The sequence below is a fragment of the Helianthus annuus genome, chromosome 4 (assembly GCF_002127325.2).
Source record: "Helianthus annuus cultivar XRQ/B chromosome 4, HanXRQr2.0-SUNRISE, whole genome shotgun sequence".
In the NCBI taxonomy this organism is placed as follows: Eukaryota; Viridiplantae; Streptophyta; class Magnoliopsida; order Asterales; family Asteraceae; genus Helianthus; species Helianthus annuus.
Genome location: NC_035436.2, coordinates 155,578,456 through 155,603,547, shown reverse-complemented (window position 1 = coordinate 155,603,547; position 25,092 = coordinate 155,578,456). Strand labels below are relative to the sequence as shown.

At 36.1% G+C, this 25,092-nt stretch overlaps 1 protein-coding gene across 1 annotated transcript; it reads left to right on the top strand.

Annotated features, from left to right (window-relative positions):
- The first annotated feature begins 5,919 nt into the window (after nt 1–5,919).
- LOC110937002 (protein SPIRRIG) lies at nt 5,920–23,935 on the top strand. The gene is made up of 18 exons (XM_022179414.2): nt 5,920–6,461; nt 7,558–7,627; nt 7,722–7,807; nt 7,917–8,052; nt 8,151–8,207; nt 8,334–8,498; nt 9,191–9,382; nt 9,477–9,542; nt 9,635–9,749; nt 10,843–11,912; nt 11,997–12,693; nt 12,783–12,885; nt 12,969–15,671; nt 17,567–20,275; nt 20,389–20,685; nt 20,822–21,128; nt 21,402–21,548; nt 22,318–23,935. Exons 1-18 carry the CDS (start codon nt 6,313–6,315, stop codon nt 23,500–23,502), a joined length of 10,254 nt encoding a protein of 3,417 aa, XP_022035106.1. The 5' UTR covers nt 5,920–6,312; the 3' UTR covers nt 23,503–23,935.
- Nucleotides 23,936–25,092: the final 1,157 nt, after the last annotated feature.

The following is a 25,092-nucleotide window of genomic DNA, read 5'->3' as shown; positions in this document are numbered from 1 at the left end:
TATTAAAATTCATAAAAGATCACAACGCAAAGATTGTGCAACACCCCCGGTCGAGCAACTTAAATGGATTCTCATTATTTTTTTACTTTCATTAACCCAACCTTGAATAAAAGTCAGCAATGGACATAGCCTTATGTGTTGTTTGTTTTTTAAGAGATAAAATGTTTGCAGTCTACAGATCACATCTGCAGACATATGTAGTAGAATAGGTGGACCAAACATGTGCAATCTGCAAGAAGAAGGTCGTTTGTTTTGTAACATATGTAGACTTCTAAAATAAACTGGTGGTGGTGTACGGACGGTGGTGGTGGTGGTGGACGGTGGGTGGTAGTGGTGGACGGTGGTCGTAGACGGTGATGGTGGGTGATGGACGGTGGTGGTGGTGATGGACGGTGGTGGGTGGTGGTGTTGAACCCTCTACAGATATTAGAAGATCTTAGAAGTGGTGGGGCTAAGTCTGCACCAAGTAGAGCTCGCACAAACTTTTTTAATGAAACGTCTTCAGGAAAACAAACAGTCTGCATATGGCAATGTTTGCGCGTGGTCTGCGCGGCGCAGATAGAAGAGCTTGCGCAAATCTTTTTAGAAAAACAAACACCACCTTAGTTTATGATATCACTTGATTGAATACTCCATAAACACAAATCTTCATCCTTATCGCAACTGAACACCTCCATCTCCTTAAACACCTAATAAAAACCAACCTCTCCATCATCCTCCCTCACAAAACCTCGAAATTCCCTGCTCTCCTAACCCTATATCTCTTTCAAAATCATAATCCCATCCATAGGGCTGCAAATGAATTGAACTTTTAGCGAACAGTTCATGAACCGTTCGTGGAAGTTCATTTGTGTTCGTTTGATAAATGAACAAACACGGACAAAAAACTTCATTCGTTAAATTAAATGAATGAACGTGAACATGAAAAGAGGCCCGTTCGTTCATTTATGTTTGTGAACATTGAGTAACGTGTTCGTTTGAATCCGTTCGTGTTCTTTGTTTTCGGAGATTTAAAATCTATTAACATATATATATATATATAGGGTAGGGATATGGTAAAAAGTGTCTAAAATGTGAGAAGGCTAAGAAGTATTTTAAACCATTTGATATTTGATCTAATGGTTGAGATCAATAGGGTATAAAATGTAAATTGTGTTTTAATTAGAAGGACCTTATGTAAGATTAAAGGGCAATAGTGACTTTTCCAACGTTTCAAATATGGTAATCGTTTGAAAACCCCCATCAATCTCCTATAAATCAGCGAATTTATGGTAACTGCTTCAAAACCCCCATCAATCTCCTAAAAAATCAGCGAATTTCTCGTACTGAAATAAATTCTTCGATTTCCTTCACAACTTTTTATAACACTATAAAGAACAGTATATTACATGATAAAACACTATAGGAAGATATAACACTATCCATAAATAAAACACTCTTGATGGGGGATAAAACACTATGAAAAGGAACAATATATTACATGATAAAACACTATAGGAAGATATAACACTATCTGTTTACTGTAAGACACTATACAGAATAAAACACTATTGATGAGGATAAAACACTATGAAAGGAACAGTATATTACATGATAAAACACTATAGAAAGATATAACACTATCTGTTTACTGTAAGACACTATACATAATAAACACTATTGATGGGGATAAAACACTATGAAAAGGAGATTAAAGATACCTGTACATAATATAACACTATTGACTGGGGAATATAACACTACAACAAGAACTTACCGTAAACAATTAAATGTATAGAACAAATCGAATTCGAATCACATCCCTAATATATCGCTTGATATTTTTGGCAGTTATCTTTGAAAATCAATTAATTGATAAGAATGGATAATTCCTAATATACCCTTTTGAATTAATTAGAATAAGGGACAATTGTCATTCCCAAATTATTTCTCACACTTCTCACAAAAGTTGGACTTTTTATAGGATCCCCAACCTATATATATATATATATATATATATTAATAATTAATAGGGTATATATTTATTTTATATTTTATTACCCATGTATAATATTAAGTACTTAAGTATGTTTGGATAATAAGGTTGGTATATTTTCAGTGGATCTACTTAGTGTCTTTGATGCCGATCATTTTGAAAAATTTAATACATGTTCGTTTGTGTTTGTTTATGTACACTAACGTTCGTTTGTGTTCGTTTATGCTCATGAACACTTGTTTGTGTTCATGAACGCCCATTTATGTCTGTGTGTTTTAATGAACATTCGTTTGTATTCGGTACCCAAAATTAACAAATGAAAACGAACAAGTTAATTTCTTTAATGAATGAATATGAATAAAAAATCTCGTTCAGTAAGCGTTTGTGAACTGTTCCTGAACACATGTGTATCCTTAACAAACAAACACAACACAATACATTGTTTGTGTATATTCAGTTTGTTTTGCAGCCCTACCCATCCATCTTCAAGGCATCATAATCATTTTTCAACAGGAACATCGTTCTAAGGTAAGATTCAAACCCTTGTTTTATGTTTTCATTCAATTATCTTAAACAAAACCCTAAAAAAATAGCTTTACTGTAGTTAAGATGATGTAAAATGATCATGATAATTCTGGGCCGTTATTTGATGAATACATATAAGTTTGTCACTTAAAAACTTGTTTAGAACACAAACAATCACAATAATCTTCAAACAGATTCAAACCCGGTTTTATGGAAGTCATAACTTGATGATAACTAAATTAATCTGGTCGATTCTTGAGTCCAAATTGAATTCAAAGAGTCCTTGTTTTAAGTCTCAAATTATACATTTTCATTAGATCCCGGTTAGTCTTTTTGAATTTATAAAAAATGTGTATCAAAAATGATTTCGAAACAGAAACTTTGGGTTGTCTTATGAGAGTCATAACCCACTCAATATAAATCTAAATGACCTAACATTTTTGTACAGGACATAGTCTTACGAGTCCTTGTAATTTTCCAACTGGTTTTGATTTTTTTCAATAAACTATCCATTTTTAATGATTTTTAGCGTAAGCTGTCACGGGAAAAACACTTCTACTACCTTTTAGTGTTGTACAATTTTTCGTACTTTTTCTACAAACGTTTACAATAAATAAAATATTTTTGAATCCCAGAAACTCATAGAAACATGCCATAAAAGTTTCATAATTTAATTTATCAACTTAGTATTTTAATAAATTTTATGGAAACATCTCAGAATCTGACTTAAAACTTAGATTCAGGAACCTGTTTAAACTTAACAACAATGGACTCATTTGACCTTAATAGTTCATAAGAGAGGTCAAAACCCTAATGTAAAATCATTAAACAATAGGGAAACATGTTTAACTATTTGTAACATGTAAACTCGTAATTCAACACATCAACAATTACGAAACAACTTTAATCACCACAAATGCTTGTTTATCATCTAAACATAGTCCTTAACCACAACATATGTGTTGTAGACTTCGTGTAGGACGGAAACTCATCAATCTTAGCAATTTTTGTGTAGATATTAGCAACATATCATATGTGAGTTTACATAGCCCTTTTCATTTAAACTTTTTGGGTGAAACATGTATAATTACTTAAAATTAGTAATTACTTATGCCATAACATGTTATCTTTATACTTCTTGTCTTAAACATTACTTTGTCAACTAACGTTAAGAAACACTACAAACATTAACTTTGATCAAGCCAACTGTAGTAGATTATAGCACTATAGGTTTGAAAAACCCATCCCCGTATGGATCTAGGGATGATTGAAACAACAACTATCTAACAAAGGTTAACTCGTGGAGTTCCTTCAGTCACAAGGGTTGATTGTACACCATCATTTATTCTAAGGTGTGTGTTTTCACAAGATAGTTTTAGATAAACATTTTATATGCTAATTGCTTAACATATCTTTCATATGCAAAACTTATGTATGCTCACCAACTATTCGTAGTTTACCTTTTTTATCTTAACATATTTCAGGGAACATTGCTTGAAGTCTTTTGAGCTTTAAATCACATTGGAGCTGGGACTTGGTTTAAACTTAATTTGAATCATTTGTCTTTGTTGAAGTATTGGTCTCTTTGGATTGTTGTGTACGAATTTCAGATATGGGTCAGTAAAATATTTAAACTCTAGTTGATCATGAAGTTATGAAAAAATCGTACCGCCCCGATGTTTCCGTCATTGGTTAAGGTGTTACACTTCGTCATCACCACCATCTTCCAAATTGGAAAGGATACATGTTGTGTTACTATAAAGTATGTTTTAGTATTTGGTGTTGTGATTAGGATACGTGTATCGGTTCCTTGTTGATTCTTGATACGTCAATTTGTGTTAATCACATATTAATAATTGAGGTAACAAAATTGTGGCCCAAAATAGTGATTTGGGGTCATAAAACCAACAAAAAAAAAAAAACATTTGAATATTTTGAAGCAATCTGGTTTTGAAGCATGGCATAACCAAAATCAAATAGTAATTTTCAGTTAAAATAAACAAAACCGAAGTGTTGATTGTTGGCTTAGGTCGATTATCTCGTTTACAGTTTTATATAACTATTAAAAACCAAAGGGGCTACAATCCCTGTGTTGCACCCCTTTGGTAAAAGTAAGAATATGCTAATTAATTAATGAAGATATAGGTTGGACTTTTGGTTATATGGATCACAATGCAACACTTTGGTGAAGGTTTTGTTTCTTTTTTTTTCTTATTATTATTTTGAAAGATATTTAATACGCATCTATATTTCAATATAACTTTTAGTAAAAACGTATGTGTATTCAAATTTAATATCGTAAAGTATACACAATACCGAAATACCGATACACTACCAAAGTGCTGTAACGAATTGAATCAATACCCACTGAAACCGTCTTCCCGCCATATTGAGCATATAACTATTAAAAACCAAAGGGGCTACAATCCTTGTGTTGCACCCCTTTGGTAAAAGTAAGAATATGCTAATTAATTAATGAAGATATAGGTTAGACTTTTGGTTATACGGATCACAATGCAACACTTTGGTGAAGGTTTTGTTTCTTTTTTTTTTTCTTATTATTATTTTGAAAGATATTTAATACGCATCTATATTTCAATATAACTTTTAGTAAAAACGTATGTGTATTCAAATTTAATATCGTAAAGTATACACAATACCGAAATACCGATACACTACCAAATTGCTGTAACGAATTGAATCAATACCCACTGAAACCGTCTTCCCGCCATATTGAGCATATAACTATTAAAAACCAAAGGGGCTACAATCCTTGTGTTGCACCCCTTTGGTAAAAGTAAGAATATGCTAATTAATTAATGATGATATAGGTTAGACTTTTGGTTATACGGATCACAATGCAACACTTTGGTGAAGGTTTTGTTTCTTTTTTTTTTCTTATTATTATTTTGAAAGATATTTAATACGCATCTATATTTCAATATAACTTTTAGTAAAAACAGATGTGTATTCAAATTTAATATCGTAAAGTATACACAATACCGAAATACCGATACACTACCAAAGTGCTGTAACGAATTGAATCAATACCTACGGAAACCGTCTACCCGCCATATTGCGCATATAACTATTAAAACCAAAGGGGCTACAATCCTTGTGTTGCACCCCTTTGGTAAAAGTAAGAATATGCTAATTAATTAATGAAGATATAGGTTGGACTTTTGGTTATATGGATCACAATGCAACACTTTGGTGAACTGTTTTGTTTTTTTTTTTTTATTATTATTTTGAAAGATATTTAATACGCATAAGTGCTAACAAATTGAATCAATACCCACTGAAACACTAGTTGGTTTTTTACATACAAAGAGTCAAACACTACTCGGTCAAGGGGCTAAAATAACACAATATATAATTCTGGAGACGTTCAGGGGTTAAAAAGAGAAACATTTCAAAATCGACGCAAAAGAAATAGAAATACACAGAACAACGAGAAACAAGGCGGGGAGTTGTCTGTCGTCCAAAATCATTCGAATTTATAGTTAGGGCACCAAAAGTGACGAAAAATCTCATCAACTCGTCGTAATTCACTCATTCGGAGGATAAATTAGCACACATTCCAGCTTCATCATCATGATCTTCGATCCAGATTCAATTATTTTCCCCTAATTCAACATCATAAACACTCACTCTGATTATTATCATCATCTAACGATTTCCAAACCGTATGACGGAGGGTTTTTGAGCTCGAAAATTCTCCACATTCATAATCGTATTCACACATTCGGTGTTTTGTTACATTGATTCGCTGTTTATAAACTTTTTACGGCGAATGAGTGGTTATTATAACGATGAAATGGGTAACATTGCTTAAAGACTTCAGAGATAAGGTAGGGTTATCGTCGCCTAGACAGGCTTCATCGTCTGCCTCACCGTCCTATTTTTTGGTTGAGGATAGTAACAATGCCACTTCCTCAAGCTATGATGACCCATTGTCAAGGTATTTTCGTGGACATTGATATCCGAAACGATGATTGTTGATTGTATATTTGATGTTTAGATGCATTGTTGTACAATAAGGTTTTGTAATTCACTGTTAAGTAGTTGAAGTAGTAGTAGCTACCTTAGGAATCGAGTGGTTTGTTTGTAGTATGGCACTGTTTGATAGGTACAGTACAAAGCTATTTAGAGATATGTACTTTAGGTTTTTACTACAAACGGATGATGTTTGTGTTTATAGATATTGGATAGTTCGAAAGGAATAAAAGATATACATCTGATGATGATGATAAAGGCTAATAACTTAATCACTTTATGGTACAAGTGACCGTGACAGTTGATTTTACGTTGCTATGTTCACCATTTGATTTGGTGACAGAGGAGTAAGCTTGTGGTAATTACTGATGGTAAAACAGTCATGGAAGGGACAAACATAATGTGGTAGGGTTATTGAATTAATTATTCATTACTGCACTGCTTAACTCAATTTGGAAAGAAATGAAGGATATTGCGATTCAAAGGAGCTGCAAGTGCTTATGGTTTGTGGTTCAAGCTATCCTTAATGTAGCATTGGGTTAGAGGCTTAGAGCAGGTGGACTTAAGATTTGGTTATTAGTAATCGGTGATTTAGGATGTTTTTATTCTATATGGTATGCTACACTTATCTAGAGTACACAAGTAGTTAGTTATTTTCACGAGGAATTTAGATCTGTGAAAAGATGTATTAAATGATAAAGATCTTGACTTTTATGTTTTTAGCCGTAGAATTTATTATGGGACCAAAGAGTATTCCTTCAATACCCTTAACATTGAATGCATACATGAGTATAAGGGTTTTATGCTGTGTGTTATAGGCCTCCACCGTCCACACATATAATGCTTGCGTTTTTATTTTTCTCTCTCCACCATGGACATGATACTTGCACAAGTTTCATATGATAGTTTGCTTGCACATTAAAGTAAAATTATATTTTATGTGAACTTTTACTTTTTAGTAACTCTAATTTGCTCCACGTGACCATCCATGTAAAAAGCCCAGTGTATCTTCTTCACGTTGTACCTTATTTGTTATTGCATCCTTACCTGTTTAAAAGCAGAGAAAAATATGAACTGGAACTGGACTTCAAGAGGTCCTGGGAAGAGTTCCGGATATCGAATTCAGAGAAGGTTGGTACCAGTTACAATCATGAGTCGCTTCCTTTTTTTTTTTTGTAAAATAAACAGCCGACTAGAGTTGACGATTTTGAATACATCTATGCAGGAGAAGGAAAAAGCCTTGAATTTTACTATTGACGTCTTCTGTAGATTAGTAAAGCAGCATGCTAATGTAGCACAACTGATTTCCATGTATGAAATCAACCATCCTTGTTTAATTTTCAATTTACATATCTTTCTCTGTTTAGTTTTATTATTTTGTTTTGAGTATATGTTAATATTGTCATGTTTTGATCCACAGGTTAGTAGAAACACACATATTTTGTTTTGTTGTGGGTAGAGCATTTGTCACAGATATTGAAAAGTTAAAAGTTAGCAGCCAAACAAGATCTTTGGAGATTGAAAGCGTGATAGGTTTTTTCTCAGAGCCTACAGAGGTTTCCCTCTTTTCCTTTTTTTTTTTTTTTTATATTTTATATGATTTTGTTTGCATACAATTCATATGAACATGCATTATATTATCGTACCATTACAGGATGGAGTTCAAGTTGGTTCAAATTTACTACAAGCAGTGTCGTTCCTTGTTTCCGGGGTATGTATTTAACCTTCACATGTTATAAATAAACACTTTTGGGTTTTGTTCTTTAGTGATGAATAATGCAACTAACCATTTTATATTTTCACAATGAATAGTGTATCTTTTATATATTGTTTGCAGGCTATTGATAAACAATCTCTTCTTGATTCTGGGATATTCTGTTGTCTCATTCATATACTTGATGCCTTTCTTGTTTCTGATGGAGTGAATGCGAGCCAAAATATTGTTACTGCTGAAGAGAAACCAGAGGTAACTGAGAATGCAGCTCCAGATCGGCGGCTTGAGGTAGGTCTTTTTTTAAAATCATTTTAATAACAAAGTCTTGTATCAACTTGTTACTATTGAGTAAAATGCCATTTTCGTCCATGAGGTTTGGCCAGTTTTGCGACTTTCGTCCAAGGGTTTGTTTTTCCGCATCTGGATCCAAAAGGTTTGAAATCTTGCCATTTTCATCCGGCTCGTTGACTCCATCCATTTTTCTCCGTAAACTCAGGGGTATTGTCGTCTTTTTTCTTAACTTAAAGGGTAATTCGGTCTATTTCACTTTACATACAAGCATTTAGCATAATGTACAAGTATTCAAAAAAAAAAAAAGCCAAAGTAGGTAAAAAGACAGAAATACCTCTAACTTAATGGAGAAAAATGGATGGAGTTAGCAAGCAGGATGAAAATAGCAAGGTTTCAAACCTTTTGGATCCAGATGCGAAAAAATAAACCTTTGGACTAAAGCCGCAAAACGGGCCAAACCTCAGGGACAAAATGGCATTTTACTCTGTTACTATTTGTTATTTAAGGAGTAGTATTAATGAAACAGAGATTTGGGTTTCTTACTTGTAAGAACATAGTTTTTACAATATTCAATGCTAGGGTACACATCAATTTAATCCACATGCTTTAGTTATATAGATTTGACCTAAGTAAGAACAACAAATGAGAGGTTAAATGGGTATATTTGTAATTTGGTTTTGTCCTTGAAGGTAGTGGGCAGCATTCTGCATATTATGAAGGCATTGGCAAGCCATCCTGCAGCTGCGCAGAGTTTGATTGATGACAATTCTCTTGAGCTACTCTTTCAGATGGTAGCCAACGGGTCGTCAGTTTTATTTTCAAGATACAAGGATGGGATTGTCCCCTTGCACGCCATTCAGCTCCATAGGCATGCAATGCAGGTGATTACATAAGGAAACACCATCACCTTATTCACCTAACTATCCTTGCCTTTATCTTAACTAATACAATTATATTAATTCTTTTGTTATCCAGGTACTAGGTCTTCTTCTGGTTAATGACAATGGGAGCACCGCTGAGTACATAAGGAAACACCAGTTGGTGAATATCACATTCTGTTATCCTGAACTAAATTGAGTTATTCAACATTTTTTAATATTAGTTTAGTTTTATTATACTATCTTTTTGTGCAGATAAAAGTGTTATTGATGGCAGTGAAAGACTTCAATCCCGAATCTGGAGATTCTGCATATACAGTGCATATTGTGGATTTGTTGCTTGAATGTGTGGAATTGTCATATAGACCTGGTCAGTTACATTGTTGATTTTTCACTATTTTTGTAGTGATTATGAAAATTATATCTTCTCAATAATAATATAAGTTTCTGAATAAATGATTTAGGAGGTTTTATGCATTAAAAAAGTGAATCGCAAAAGTAGCCCTTTTCTGAATGTGTTATACCCCTATGACCATTCAGAACAGTTTCACACCTACAATCAAGTGATACACGGATAAGATTCGACTATCTACTCTTTGTACCTGCGGATTTGTAAAAAATATCTTTTCGTTTGCTGATAATCACTATCAGATTCGAGTATATCCTTTATTTAGAAAGTTGCCTTTTCATCTGCCCATAATAAATGTTATTTGAATTGGATCCGAGTATCTGTCTTTTGTGATCGCGTATCCTTAAAAAATGTCTTTTCATATTCCGATAATTAATGATACACGTATCATCTCTCAGTATATGTTATTTGTACTTGTGTAACTCATGTGTACTATTATCAGACTAAAAAATGATACGCGAGTAAAAATGTATACACGTAACGTATCTCATGGCTATAGGTGTCGAATTGTTCTTATATGGCCATAGAGGTATAATATAATACACTCTGAAAAATGGCTACTTTCATGATTTTCTCTCAATAATATATATTACACTTTGGGTGACATTTGACTTTTTTTTTCATAATTTTAAATATATTATTACGCCCCGCTTGCGGTGTGCACAGATAATGTATATATGTGTGGGCGCTTAGGGGGAAAAAGTGAAATTGCACTAATTTTAACGTTATTTTACTAATTTCATGAAAATAACGTTAAAAGCGGCGGACGATTAATCATGCATCATGTAGTGGCGTTGATAGCCGAAAGACTAGGGGGTACATGCACCAATCGGCCTGCCTCGATTGCTAAGCGTTATGTGCCTTATGTCCAAGGCTTGATGCAAAACTACTATCGAGCTGGGGGTCTCACTGGAAGCAATCTCTCTATTCCAACAGGCCTCCTCAGACCCTACCTTAGCTTTGCTATTGGTGGGATTTAGTTTTACTGAGTATGATGATGATGATGAATTCTAAATATATTGCGATGCTGACTAAACATAATGTTGATTTGTAGAGGCTGGTGGTATCAAGCTTAGGGAAGACATTCATAACACTCATGGTTACCAATTTCTCATTGACTTCGCATTAATTCTTTCAAGAGATCAGGGTTCTCAAACTAGTCAAAGTTCTGACCAAGAAGGGTCAAAGTCAACTAATGACATGGACATGCATGATGAAATGGGAAAAGAAGACACCTCATCACCATCCGTTTCTCCCACACTCTCTAGATTACTTGATGTTCTTGTTAATTTAGCTCAAACAGGCTCAACTGATACAAGCGGGTCCCCTAGATCAAAGGGTACAAAGAATCTTAATAATATTGATGTTTGGGAGAAGGATAATAACAAAGTTAAGGATCTAGAAGCTGTTCAAGTGCTGCAGGACATTTTTCTCAAAGCGGATCGCACGGAGCTGCAGGCTGAAGTGCTAAATAGAATATTCAAGATCTTTTCAAGTCATCTTGAAAACTACACGTTGTGTCAGCAGTTGCGAACTGTTCCATTGTTCATCCTCAATATGGGAGGCTTTCCTCAATCTTTTCAAGAAATTATCCTTAAAATTCTTGAATACGCCGTGACTGTTGTGAATTGCATACCTGAACAAGAATTGCTTTCACTTTGCTGCTTGTTGCAACAACCGATAACGTCTGACTTGAAGTGCACTATTCTGGGATTCTTTGTAAAGCTAGTGTCATTCGATCAACAGTACAAAAAGTTGTTGAGGGAAGTTGGTGTGCTGGAGGTTTTATTAGATGATCTCAAGTTGCACAAGTTTCTTGTGGGTCCAGAGCAGAACAACCATGATGATAGTGCTGAGGTGGAAACAAACGGTTTCCAGAAACATCTGGAAAGTCCTAAATTATCGGATTCTGGTTCCACAAAGTTATGTCTTTTTGAAGATGAAGGTACAATTCCAGTTGCTTGGGACTGTTTGATTTCGTTATTAAGAAGAGCTGAATATAACCAAGTGACGTTTCGTTCTGCTGATGGAGTAACGACTTCTCTTCCTTTCTTGGCCTCTGATGTCCACCGCACTGGTGTCCTTCGCGTATTATCATGCTTAATCATCGAGGATTCCGCACAGGTTGGCAGTGGTTCCTGTTTTCTTTTTAGACGTTTGTGTTAAACTGATTGGAACTTTATTAACCGAATTTGTAATCTTTACCAGGCTCATTCAGATGAACTGGGTGCACTGATAGAAATTTCAAAGAGCGGGATGGTGATAACTACTTCGGGATCTCAATACAAACTCCCAGACGATGCAAAATGCGATGTTTTTGGCGCCATGTGGCGAATTCTAGGAGCTAGCGCATCTGCTCAGAGAGTGTTTGGTGAAGTCACTGGGTTTTCGCTTATCTTAACAACCCTTCATAGTTTCCAGGGAGATAAAGGACTAATCAGTCAATCCTCAATGACGGTCTGCATGAAAGTTTTCACATATCTGTTGCATATGATTACTGCTGGCACCTGCAACAATCCTGTTAATAGAGTAAAGCTACACACGGTTATTTCTTCTCAAACTTTTTATGATCTTTTATCTGATTCTGGATTGATCTGTGCGGAGTGTGAAAACCAAGTCATGCAGTTGTTATTTGAACTTGCTCTTGAGGTTGTGATTCCACCGTCTTTCACATCAGAAACTACCGAGATATTAGATGATACTGGAAATGTTTCTGCTTTCCAGATAATTACTCCATCAGCTACGTTTCTTCTTGATAAGCAGAACATATATAATGCTGGCGCAATTAGGGTTCTCATCCATTTGTTGTTGCATTTTACTCCAAATCTTCAACTCAAGTTTCTAAAACTTATCGAAGAACTTGCTTGTGCTGGCTCTTTTAATCAAGAAAGCCTTACATCTGCAGGTATTCATTTACAAATTTGCGACGTGTTATTGTTAAAGATATTATTATCTTATATTCTTATATATCTTGCTAACTTGTTCTTTGGTTAGGTTGTGTGGAACTTCTTCTCGAGACAATACATCCCTTCCTTTCTGGTTCATCCTCTCTGCTTTTTCAGGCTTTGAGGATCATCGAAGTACTTGGTTCTTATAGGTAAATTTTTATACTCATGGATAATAATGCTATAATAGTACTTGACGTTTATAGATATTCTTGATTTGTGACTTTTGTTGCAGGTTGTCATCAGCAGAACTGCAGGTGATAATAAGATATATATTGCAAGTGAGACACATGAAATCCGGTCTTACGCTCATTACTATGATGGAGAGGTTTACGGTTTCGGGGAATATTCCTCTTGCACCGTTTGTAGATATGGATATGAGCAAATCGGGGCATGCATCTATCCAAGTACCATTGGGTGAAAGATCATGGCCCCCTGCTGCCGGCTATTCTTTCGTTTGCTGGTTTCAATATCAGAATTTATTAAAAACAGTTGGCAAAGAAACGGAACCTTCACAAATCATGCGTATATTCTCTGTTGGTGCTACAGATGGCGGTAACAGCAATACCTTCTATGCAGAGATTTATCTTCGAGAGGATGGAACGTTAACGCTATCAACCAGCAACTCGTCTTCATTGTCATATACAGGTCTAGATATAGACGAGTACAGATGGCATCATCTTGCTGTGGTACATAGCAAACCAAATGCATTAGCTGGATTATTCCAATCTAGTGTTTCATACGTTTATCTTAACGGAAAGCTTAGACACACAGGGAGATTAGGGTACTCTCCCTCGCCAGCTGGCAAGTCTCTGCAGGTAACAATCGGGACACCTGTCAGTTGTGCAAGGGTTAATGATTTGTCCTGGAAAATCAGGTCTTGCTATCTGTTTGAAGAGGTATTGACACCTGGTTCAATTTGTTTTATGTATATTCTGGGTAGAGGGTATACTGGTCTTTTCCAAGACACAAATCTTTTGCAATTTGTCCCGAATCAGGCTTGTGGTGGTGGAAATATGGCTATCTTAGACTCTCTTGAAATTGATTTTGCATTGGCTTCTAACATACAGAAACCTGATACTGGTAATAAGCAAGGTGGTTCTAAGACAGATCGTAGTGGTGTTGTTTGGGATCTTGAAAGATTAGGAAATCTTTCACTACAGCTTTCTGGAAGAAAACTAATATTTGCATTTGATGGAACTTCTACGGAAGCTTCTAGAACGTCTGGAACTTTGTCAATGCTCAATTTAGTTGATCCAATGTCCGCAGCTGCTTCTCCAATGGGAGGTATACCACGCTATGGACATCTTCATGGGGATATATATGTATGCAAGCATTCGATAATAGGTGAAACGATGCGATCCATAGGTGGGTTACCCATGGTCCTAGCCATGGTTGAAGTAGCTGAAACCAGAGACATGCTGCACATGGGGCTCACACTTCTCGGATGTGCACTTCACCAAAATCCACAAAATATTAGGGACATGCAATCTTATAGAGGATATCACCTGCTAGCACTCCTACTACATTCCAAAATGTCATTATTCGACATGCATTCACTCGAGATCTTTTTTCAAATTGCGGCTTGTGAAGCTTCTTTTCCTGGACCAAAAAAGTTGGAAAAAATCAGTAACGATAACGTTCCGCCACCTGCTGAAACATATGAAGAATCCAGCACCTCTGTGGAACTTAATTTGTTAAATGAAGTTTCTTCAGTTGGTTCACATGGAGATATGGATGATTTTTCTGAAACCAAAGACAATTTTAGTCATATATCAGAACTCGATAACACTGAATTTCCAGCTGAAACGTCAAACTGCATTGTTCTTTCAAATGCAGATATGGTTGAACACGTACTACTGGATTGGACCCTTTGGGTGGCAGCATCGGTTCCAATACAACTTGCTCTTCTGGGATTTCTTGAAAACCTAGTTTCAATGCATTGGTACAGAAATCACAATCTTACTGTATTATGTAAGATAAATCTTATTCAACATCTTTTAGTAACCTTACAAAGAGGCGATGTGGAAGATCCCGTTCTAGAAAAACTAGTTGATTTGCTTGGGGTAATTTTGAAAGACAGGTTTGTAATTTCTGAACTGGAACATGTTGTTAGATTTGTAATCACGACCTTTGACCCTCCTGAACTGACATCAAAAGGTCAAATCATAAGGGAGTCAACGGGGAAGCAGATTATCGTTAGAAATATGTTGCTCGAGATGCTAATTGATATTTTGGTGACAGTTACATCAGAAGAATTGCTTGAACAGTGGCATAAAATCGTTTCGTCAAAGTTAATAACTTATTTTTTTGACGAAGCGGTTCATCCCACTAGTATGAGATGGGTTATGACTCTTCTTGGTGTGTGTTTAACTTCACCTTCTACGTTTTCTCTTAAATTTCGCACAAGTGGAGGATATCTAGGGTTAGTAAAAGTGCTTCCTAGTTTTTACGACTCCCCCGAGATATATTATATTCTTTTCTGTTTAATATTTGGGAAACCCGTTTATCCAAGATTACCCGAAGTTCGTTTGTTGGACTTTTATGCCCTTATGCCTAGTGATGGAAGTCAGACCGAGTTGAAGTTTTTGGAACTTTTGGATTCTGTTATCGTAATGGCAAAATCGACATTTGACAGGTTGTCTATTCAGACAATGATTGCCTGCGAAAGCGGTGATATAAATCTGATTGGTGCAGGGCTTGCGGCAGAACTTTTGAATGGAAATACCGAGATGACCGATGAGCTTCAGGGTGAAGCTTTGATGCATAAAACATATGCCGCCAGGCTCATGGGCGGAGATGCTTCGGCTCCAGCTGCTGCAACTTCGGTTCTTAGATTCATGGTTGATTTAGCCAAAATGTGTCCACCTTTTTCTGTTGCGTGCAGACGGGCCGAGTTTCTTGAAAACTGTGTGGATCTTTATTTTTCCTGTGTCAGGTTCTACTTCACATTTCTTGACTTATATGTGTAATGTTTAGAGGTTGAAATTTTAACCTATATATTCAAACTCGTCATAAAAAATAGTTCGAAGGGGAATGGATTTAATGGGTTGAAATTCTACCAGTCTATATTTAATGCATACATCATCAACTGTTTTATTCAAAGATAGAGATTATTGTTGTAGAAGTTCTGTCTTCGTAATCATAGTTAACTCAAAAAGAATAATCGTTATCTACATAAAATCTGAAAAATAGATAAAAAAGTTTTAGTGGGACAACTCAACCTGGCCTTGCCATGCCTTGCTTGTAGGGATGTAAACGAACCGAACGTTCAGCGAACAGTTTGTGAACCGTTCGGTGGGAAGTTCGTTTATGTCCGTTCGTTTAATAAATGAACAAACACGAACAATAAATTTTGTTCGATTAGCATAACAAACGAACATGAACAGAATCTGCGTTTGTTCGTTTATGTTCATGAAGGTTCGGTAATGTGTTAATTTATGTTCATTTGTGTTCATTCGTTTAAAGGTTTTTTAACTATATAGTTTTATTTTATTGGTTTTAGTTTTTAAAATTTGAAACCATAGTTATACTATATGCCTCTGCCAACATCCCTCATTTGATCATTTCAATTCAGTTTGTATTAATTATATTAAGTATTTTTTTTTGTGGATTCTTCGTAATCTCTCTGATGAAAATTGCAGATTGTTTTTTTAAATGAATATACAACGTTTGTTTGTTTGATTTATGTTCATGAACATTTGTTTGGGTTCGTTTGCGTTCGTCTATGTTCGGTAAGTGTTCATGAACAATTATGAACATGTTCATTTCCTTAACGAACGAACACGGACAAGAAACCTCGTTCGGTAAGCGTTCGTGAACCGTTCGTGAACCGTTCGTGAACCGTTCATGAACATGTTCATTCTTTAAGAACAAGGCCTTGTTCGTGTTCGTTCGGTTCATTTACAGCCCTACTTGCTTGACATATTCTAAAATGCCCTGTTTTTGTATATTTAGCTGTTTCAAATGGGTTGAGCGGGTTAAAAGTCGGTCAAGTATTTTTTAATGCATGCAACTTTATAAATCATATTATAAAAAAGATTTTGATTATCATTGCAATAATATCCTTTTGTAATCAAATGTAACACATTAATTATGTTTAGAAAAAAAAACACAAGGCCTTGATTAACCTAATTCAGCCCGTACTTAAAAATGATTTGTTTTGATCTCTTACCCAACCACTCTACTTATATGTGTATCATGTTATCATTGGGAAAGGTTGTGGCTAGGGTGCTAAACGGGCCGTGTTCGTGGGTTCAACCCGACCGGAACCCGAAAGTCTTAGACGAACCCGAACACGACCCGAACCCGAAAATCGTGTCATACATATGAACCCCAACACAACCCGAATATTCATTGGTTGACCCGAACACGACCCGTTCAACCCGATTTTTTATATTTTTATATTTTTTTTCGGCAAATTAATATATTAAAATTAAAATTTACTACAACAAAACACAAATGTATATAATACTATTACATTTGAATTATAAGATCTTATGTCAATTCTCTTTTTAAGTTAAAATTATGTCAAAAAACACACCCAATTTAATTTATGTCATAAAACATATTGTAAGAAAATATAACATAATTTAAATGAGTTAAACGGGTCAACCCGCCAACCCGACCGGGTTGACCCGAACTTGACACGTTTAGCTTAACGGGTTCGCGGGTTCAACCTGAAACTGACCCGAACCCGGTTAGACTAAACCGAAACCCGTGAATTTTGTGTTAGGTTCGTGTTGTGTAAGAAATTCACATCCCTAGTTGTGGTGGAGATCTCTTAATTGTGTACTTACCTGAATCATTTATGTAGTTATTTTGTGTTTGTAGGTCAGCTCATGCTGTGAAGATGGCAAAAAAGTTGTCTGTGAAGCCAGAAGACAAAAATCCAAACGACCGTGATGATACCGGTAGTTCTCACAATAGCTTGCCACTTGAGCAAGAAGAGTGTACTGAAGATATTCCTGTTGCCACAAACAATTCAGATGGATATAAAGAAAATAACATACCTGCATCATCTTTAAGTGTGTTAGATTCCTCGTATTTACCAGAGAAATCCACTGGGGTACACCGAACACCTTCATCACAAAATCTTGCAGTGAGTCTCATCGACACAAAACCGAAGTTAACTTTATCTCCATCAATGGCATCGACTGTATCCTTGTCTGAATTTGATGCCACGTCAGAGTCGAAACGCCCTCCGGTAATTCCAAACACCACAGACCCAATTTTCACAATTAACCCGCAGATGCTTCTAGAAGCAGACGATTCTGGTTACGGAGGTGGCCCATGTTCAGCGGGAGCAACCGCCATTCTAGATTTCATGGCTGAAGTTCTTTCAGATTTCGTAACTGACCAGATAAAAGCTGCACCCGTTATCGAAAACATTCTAGAAAGCATTCCTCTGTACATTGATGTCGAATCCGTCTTGGTTTTCCAAGGTTTGTGCCTTGGTAGACTGATGAACTTTCTAGAAAGACGTATCTTGCGTGATGATGAAGAAGACCAAAAGAAACTTGATAAAACTCGTTGGTCAACGAATTTAGATGCGTTATGTTATCTGATAGTTGACCGTGTATATATGGGCGCGTTTCCCGAGCCTGTTGCTGTATTGAAAACTCTCGAGTTCTTGTTATCTATGTTGCAGATGGCGAATAAGTATGGTAGAATTGAACAAGCAGCACCACCTAGCAAAGGGTTACTGTCTATTGGAAGATCAAAACAACTCGATGCTTATATACTTTCAATGTTTAAAAACTTGAATCGTACGATTATGTACTGTTTTCTTCCTTCTTTCTTGATCTCTATCGGAGAAGATGAACTTGTTTCACGTCTAAGGTTACAAATTGAGCCCAAGAAAAGATTTATTCTTAACGACTCAGAAGACGACAACGTGATCGATATTTGCACGGTGTTACAGTTGCTCGTTGCTCATAAACGAGTAATATTCTGCCCAAGTAACCTTGAAAACGATCTGAATTGCTGTTTGTGTATAAATTTAATCTCTCTTTTACATGACGAGAGGCAAAACGCACAGAATCTGGCTGCTGATATTCTAAAACATCTGTTGCTGTACCGGAAAACCGCACTAGAAGACCTGCTCGTGTGTAAAACAAATCAAGGATCAGTTTTGGATGCTTTTCATGGTGGTTTTGATAGACTTGTTACCGAAAGTATGCAATCTTTTTTAAAATGGCTTCAAAGTTCTGAAATTTATGTTGATAAAATATTGGAACAGTGTGCTGTGGTTATGTGGGTTCAGTATATTGGAACATCTGTGAAGTTTTCGGGAGTGCGAATTAAAGGTATGGATAGCCACCGTAAAAAAGAAAGTACCAAAAAAAAGGATTCAAGAAAGTTTGACCAAAGACATTGGGAGCAGATTAAAGAAAGACGAATCGCACTGGAATCGGTTCGTGATCATATGTGTACTGAATTGAGACTTGTTCGTCAAGATAAGTACGGGTGGGTACTTCATGCTGAAAGTGAGTGGCAAACACATTTACAGCAACTCGTACACGAACGAGGTATATTCCCCTTGCCCAAATTGGGCACAAGTTATGATCCCGTATGGCAGCTTTGTCCCATCGAAGGTCCGTTTAGAATGCGGAAAAAGATCGAATGGTGTAAACTGAAAGTCGACATGATTGAATCCATCTTAAATGTCGAGTTTGAAGGTCGGGAGAAAAACGAACATGATCTCAAGAATTCTGATTCCGGCTCTGGTTCTTTCTTAAAAGTTTTACCGTTTGATGAGTTGTATGACGACAGAGATTATGTAAAAGACGGGGGTTCCGGTCAAGTTGGGTGGAATGATAAGGATAGTAGTATTTTCGATGCATGTATTCATTCTGCTGCTGAATTTACCGTTAATGTCAGCACAGCGGTTGCACCAAAAGCAGAAAGCGTATTCGAAAATTCCGAGGTTGGTTCGTTAAGACGATATGCTTCCGTAAGATCTGATAATGTTAGAGTGACCGATGACAAAATCGATAAGGAGTTAAGTGACAACGGGGAGTATTTAATTAGACCGTATCTGGAACGTAATGAGAAAATTAAATTTAAATATAATTGTGAAAGAGTTGTTAGTCTTGATAAACATGACGGAATCTTTTTAATCGGAGAACTTTGTCTATACGTTATTGAGAATTTTTATGTTGATGATTCCGGGTGCATATGTGAGAAAGAATGCGAAAACGATCTCTCGGTTATTGATCGGGTTTTGGGTGTAACAAAAGATGCGTCTTTAAGCGTTGACTCTCAGTCAAAGTCACCTTCATCCTGGGGAGCGGATGTAAATAAACACAGTGGTGCATGGGGTAATGAGAGTGCAATTAATAGCAGAAATGTACCTCATTTGTGGCGAATGTGGAAGCTTAATAGTGTTCATGAACTTTTGAAACGTGATTATCAGCTTCGTCCTGTTGCTATTGAAATATTCAGTATGGATGGATGCAACGATCTTTTGGTTTTTCATAAAAAGGAAAGGGAAGAAATTTTCAGAAATATGCTCGCAATGAATCTTCCTAGAAACAGCACGTATGTTTTTAGTCAACATTTATTTTGTTCACAATAATAGTCAACATTTATTAAGTTATAAAAACATATATTACTTCATTGATATTCTTGTCTTTGTGCATGTAAATAAGCAGGTTTTTGGACCCCACAATCTCTGGATCACTGAAACAAGAAAGCGCCTTCAAGCTTACGGCTAAACCTTTTTCCAAAAGGTGGCAAAACGGAGAAATTAGCAACTTCCAGTACCTGATGCACCTCAACACTCTTGCGGGTCGCGGTTACAGTGATCTTACTCAGTATCCAGTCTTCCCTTGGATTTTGTCAGATTATGATAGTGAAAATTTGGATTTAACCAACCCCAAAACGTTCCGGAAGCTTGATAAGCCCATGGGTTGCCAATCACAAGAAGGGGAAATGGAGTTCAGGAAAAGGTTTGTTTCGTTTCGTTTTGACCATTTTGCTTTTAGCTAAAATTATCAGGTCAACCGGTTCACAAGTAAATAGACAAAGGCATGACCTCTACTTTGTTCATGTGAATTTTTCTAATCTATCGTGGTTTATTTTCAGGTTTCACAGCTGGGATGATCCTGAGATTCCGAAATTTCATTATGGTTCTCACTACTCTAGTGCTGGAATCGTACTCTTTTATCTTATACGTTTGCCACCATTCAGTGCGGAAAATAAAAAGCTGCAGGGGGGGCAGTTTGACCATGCTGATCGGCTTTTCAATAGCTTACGTGACACGTGGACAAGTGCTGCTGGAAGAAGCAACACCTCAGATGTAAAAGAACTCATCCCAGAATTCTTTTATATGCCAGAATTCTTGGAGAACCGTTTTGATCTTGACCTTGGGGAGAAACAGTCAGGAGAAAAGGTCTGTTCAAGTTCAAGTATTGGGTTATATATTGTGAAAAATTAGATTAATATTCTATAATATAACTTTTTAATTTGTTTAGTACATTAATTAGTTATAAAGTTAAAGAAACAATGAACCAATAATGTTTGTGAGTTGACTCAACCAATCCAACAACATGTACACATTGACCCGTCCACATTGCCACTTTAAATTATTGTATGCTGTCTATGGTGTATTTTAATGTTGCTAAATGTAACAATATAGAACTGACATTAGTGATTGCTTTCATAGGTTGGAAATGTTGGATTGCCTCCTTGGGCCAAAGGTTGTACTAGAGAATTCATCAAGAAGCATAGAGAAGCTCTGGAATCTGATTATGTTTCCGAAAATTTGCATCATTGGATAGATCTTATATTTGGTTACAAACAACGAGGCAAGGTGTGTGTTGATCTTCGTCATAGTTATACCTTTTTTCTTCTTTTATATATTTCTTTTACATATGGTTACATATAAAGTATTAATCTTTATCTATATGTTTATCTATATGTATACTATATAATAAAAGAAAATAAGGGGACATGTGTCATCCATTGAAGCCTTCTACTTTTTTGTTTTCCCGCCTCTTTCTCCTACTTAATATATCATTTCACCTTAAAACTTCACCAAGTTCAAAATCTGTTAGTTAAAATATTAAGAAAAGAAGAATAATTATGATAATTGTTTTTATAAGTGATTTCTAAAAATTTTCAAGTATTTAATGTGGTTGGATGGTAAGAATGGTAAAAAAACATGTTAAAAAGATAGATGGTATTAAAAAATTAAAGTTAACACCAAGTTGAAAAAATTAATGTTTTAAAAATTAACTTAAAAAAATTTATAATAGTCACGTTAATGTTTATTTTTTAACACATCTTAACGATTGTACATGTTAACAAATTACATTATATTTTACTCTATTAGTATAACACATAGGTTTTGTTCAACCATGCAGGGCATATGTTTTATTTAACACAACCTTTTTTATTACCAATTATATAACATTACATTTATCAACCCGTGCAATACACGGGATTATAACCTAGTACAGTAATAACCTAAATCTTTGAACAAAAACAGTTTAGTAGGTTGTATCCATTAATTAGTATGATGTGTTTGTAATGAACTGATTTTTCTTTTTCTTTTTAATTTTTAATTTTTATTTTGACAGGCGGCTGAGGAAGCTGTGAATGTTTTCTACTATTATACATATGAAGGAAGTGTTGACATAGATGCAGTTGCTGACCCTGCAATGAAAGCGGCAATTCTTGCTCAAATTAATCACTTTGGTCAAACCCCTAGGCAACTTTTTTTACGTCCCCATGCCAAAAGAAGAACCGATAGAAAACTTCCTTTAAATCCACTCAAATTCTCTTCTCGTCTCACGCCACACGAAATCCGCACGATTACATCTTCAGTAGCACAAATTGTCACAGTTAATGACAGGATTATAGTCTTAGGTCAAAATAACATAATTAAACCCATGACCCACACCAAATATGTTGCATGGGGCTTCCCTGACCGTAGCTTGAGATTCATGAGTTATGATCAAGACCGGCTCTTGTCTACCCATGAAAATCTTCATGGTGGTCAGCAGATCCAGTGTGTGAGTGCTAGCCATGATGGTCAACTTCTGGTCACAGGTGCAGATGACGGTTTGGTTTGCGTTTGGCGTATAAGTAGCTACAGTGGGCCCCGTGCGCCACGTAGATTGTACTTAAAGAAAACTTTGTGTGCTCACACGGCTAAAATCACGTGTCTTTACGTTTGCCAGCCGTACATGATGATTGTAAGCGGTTCAGACGATTGCACCGTCATCCTATGGGATCTTAGCTCATTGGTCTTTCTTAGACAGCTTCCGGAGTTCCCATTCCCGATTTCGGCTATTTTAGTCAATGATTTAACCGGTGATATTGTGACGGCTGCTGGTGTTTTGCTGGCGGTTTGGAGTGTGAACGGTGACTGTCTCTCGGTGGTCAACTCTTCTCAACTTCCTTCTGATCTTATTTTGTCTGTGACCACTTGTATGTTTTCTGATTGGCTGGAAACAAATTGGTATATATCCGGTCACCAAAGTGGGGCCATAAAGGTCTGGCAAATGGTTCATAATTCTTCTGAATCAGCTCAAACTCAGAAGCAACCTTCTTCACAGTTGCAATATGGGTTAGGGCTTGGTGGTAAATTACCAGATTACACATTGGTGTTACACAAGGTGCTTAAGGGTCATAAGCATCCAGTCACTGCGCTTCACATATCAAGTGATTTGAAGTTATTGCTGAGTGGTGATTCTGGTGGGCATTTGTTTTCATGGACATTGCCTGATGAAACTTTACGGAATTCTGTTAAGTGGGGGTGATTGCAGGTAAAACCGAGATGTGAAAGTCAAAGTCAAAGTCAAAGTCCTGTGTCCTGTTCTCTAAAGAGAGGACAAGAGACTGCTTCCTACAAGTCAAAGTCAAAGGGTTGACCAAGTATTGAGAAAGAGAGAAGAAAGGGGCCAAGATGGGTTCGGGTGAGCGTGATCTTGGCTGCAATTGCCGTGTTTGGGTGAGGTTTGACTCGGGGCCGGGACACATTCTGATATTTGAAATGTGGTAGTAGATGGAGATGCTAGAGTAGTGAATATTTTGTTGTACATAGAAGGTGTAGGGGTAGTTTCAGTGTTGTAAAGTTTTGGGTCGGGGTGTTTGTGCGGATGATTGGCGCACACATTAAGGCCCTGTTTGGCTCGGGGTGTACAGTTGATTTGTAAATTATCATATGTGATTTGTTATAGTTATATGATCTACAACTGCTTAGTTTAGTTGTTAACAAAGATCATCACTAAAACTATTAGAGTAATATATAAAAAGGCAAATTAGATTTTAATAATAGGGACTATGATAGCATGACTTATTCGTTTATGACATAAAAGTTCTAACGCTCACTTTAGTCGCGACATAATCATGTACTAGTCTACAATTAATATCAATGTTCCAATGGCAATAAGTTAATCAAAAAATAAAGAGTAAATTGTCACAATCGTCTTTGAGGTTTAGGTCTGTTTGTCAGTTTCATCCAAAATGATTTTTTTGTGCCAAACAGCCCTTCACCTTTGGTATTTTTTGTCATTTTCATCCAAACCACCAACTTAGTTTACTTTTTCTGTTAAGTTGAAGGATATTTAGGGGCGTTTAAAAAACTCGTGGCTCGCAGCTCGCTCGAAAAAAGCTCGAAGAAAGCTCGGCTCGAAATTGGCTCGGTTGTAAACGAGCCAGCTCGGCTCGGTTCGTAAACGAGCCAGGCTCGAGCTTGGCCTGGCTCGGCTCGTGAGCTAGCTTGATAAGGTTTACATTCTTCATTTTTTTGTCCCACATCGCTTAGAAAACAAAAACTAAGGGAGTATCTCCTCTATAAAAGAATAAAAGAAGGTAAAGACAATGTACAAAGTGAATTAACTATTTATACTTGCATGTTTAGCCATATGATTAAATTAAATGACAATTATGGCCCTTAGTCTATTAAGAAATTCATTTTTAAGGGCTTTTTAAGTAGTAAATTTTGCAGTTCTTTGTTAGTTCGAGCTAGGTCGAGCCGAGCTAGCTCGAATTCTAATCGAGTCGAGCTCGAGCCTCAAATCTCAGCTCGATTTGAAATTCGAGCTCGAGCCGAGGCAGCTCGAATCGAGTTCGAGCCGAGCTCGAGCTGAGTCTAGCTCGGCTCGACTCGGCTCGTTTACAGCCCTAAGGATATTTGGATGAAACTGACAAATATAAAACCTCAGGGACGATTTTGGCAATTTACTTAAATTCTTTTTAGTTTCTTTTATTTAATTAGTTTTGTCATATATATATAAAACAGAAAATACATACAATTCTTATAAAAAAATTAACAGTTTCGTCACATAATTTTTATAAATTTTCATCCAACAACTAACTCAGTAATTTTTTTCTATTAAGGTGAAGGA

What these genes read in the sequence shown, in the direction of transcription:
- LOC110937002 (XM_022179414.2), top strand. Translation starts at nt 6,313, where the DNA reads ATGAAATGGGTAACATTGCTTAAAGACTTCAGAGATAAGGTAGGGTTA. An exon ending in AGAAAGCCTTACATCTGCAG is followed by an intron (nt 12,694 to 12,782) that starts GTATTCATTTAC and finishes TTCTTTGGTTAG; the next exon opens with GTTGTGTGGAACTTCTTCTC. An exon ending in AATCTTCCTAGAAACAGCAC is followed by an intron (nt 20,276 to 20,388) that starts GTATGTTTTTAG and finishes GTAAATAAGCAG; the next exon opens with GTTTTTGGACCCCACAATCT.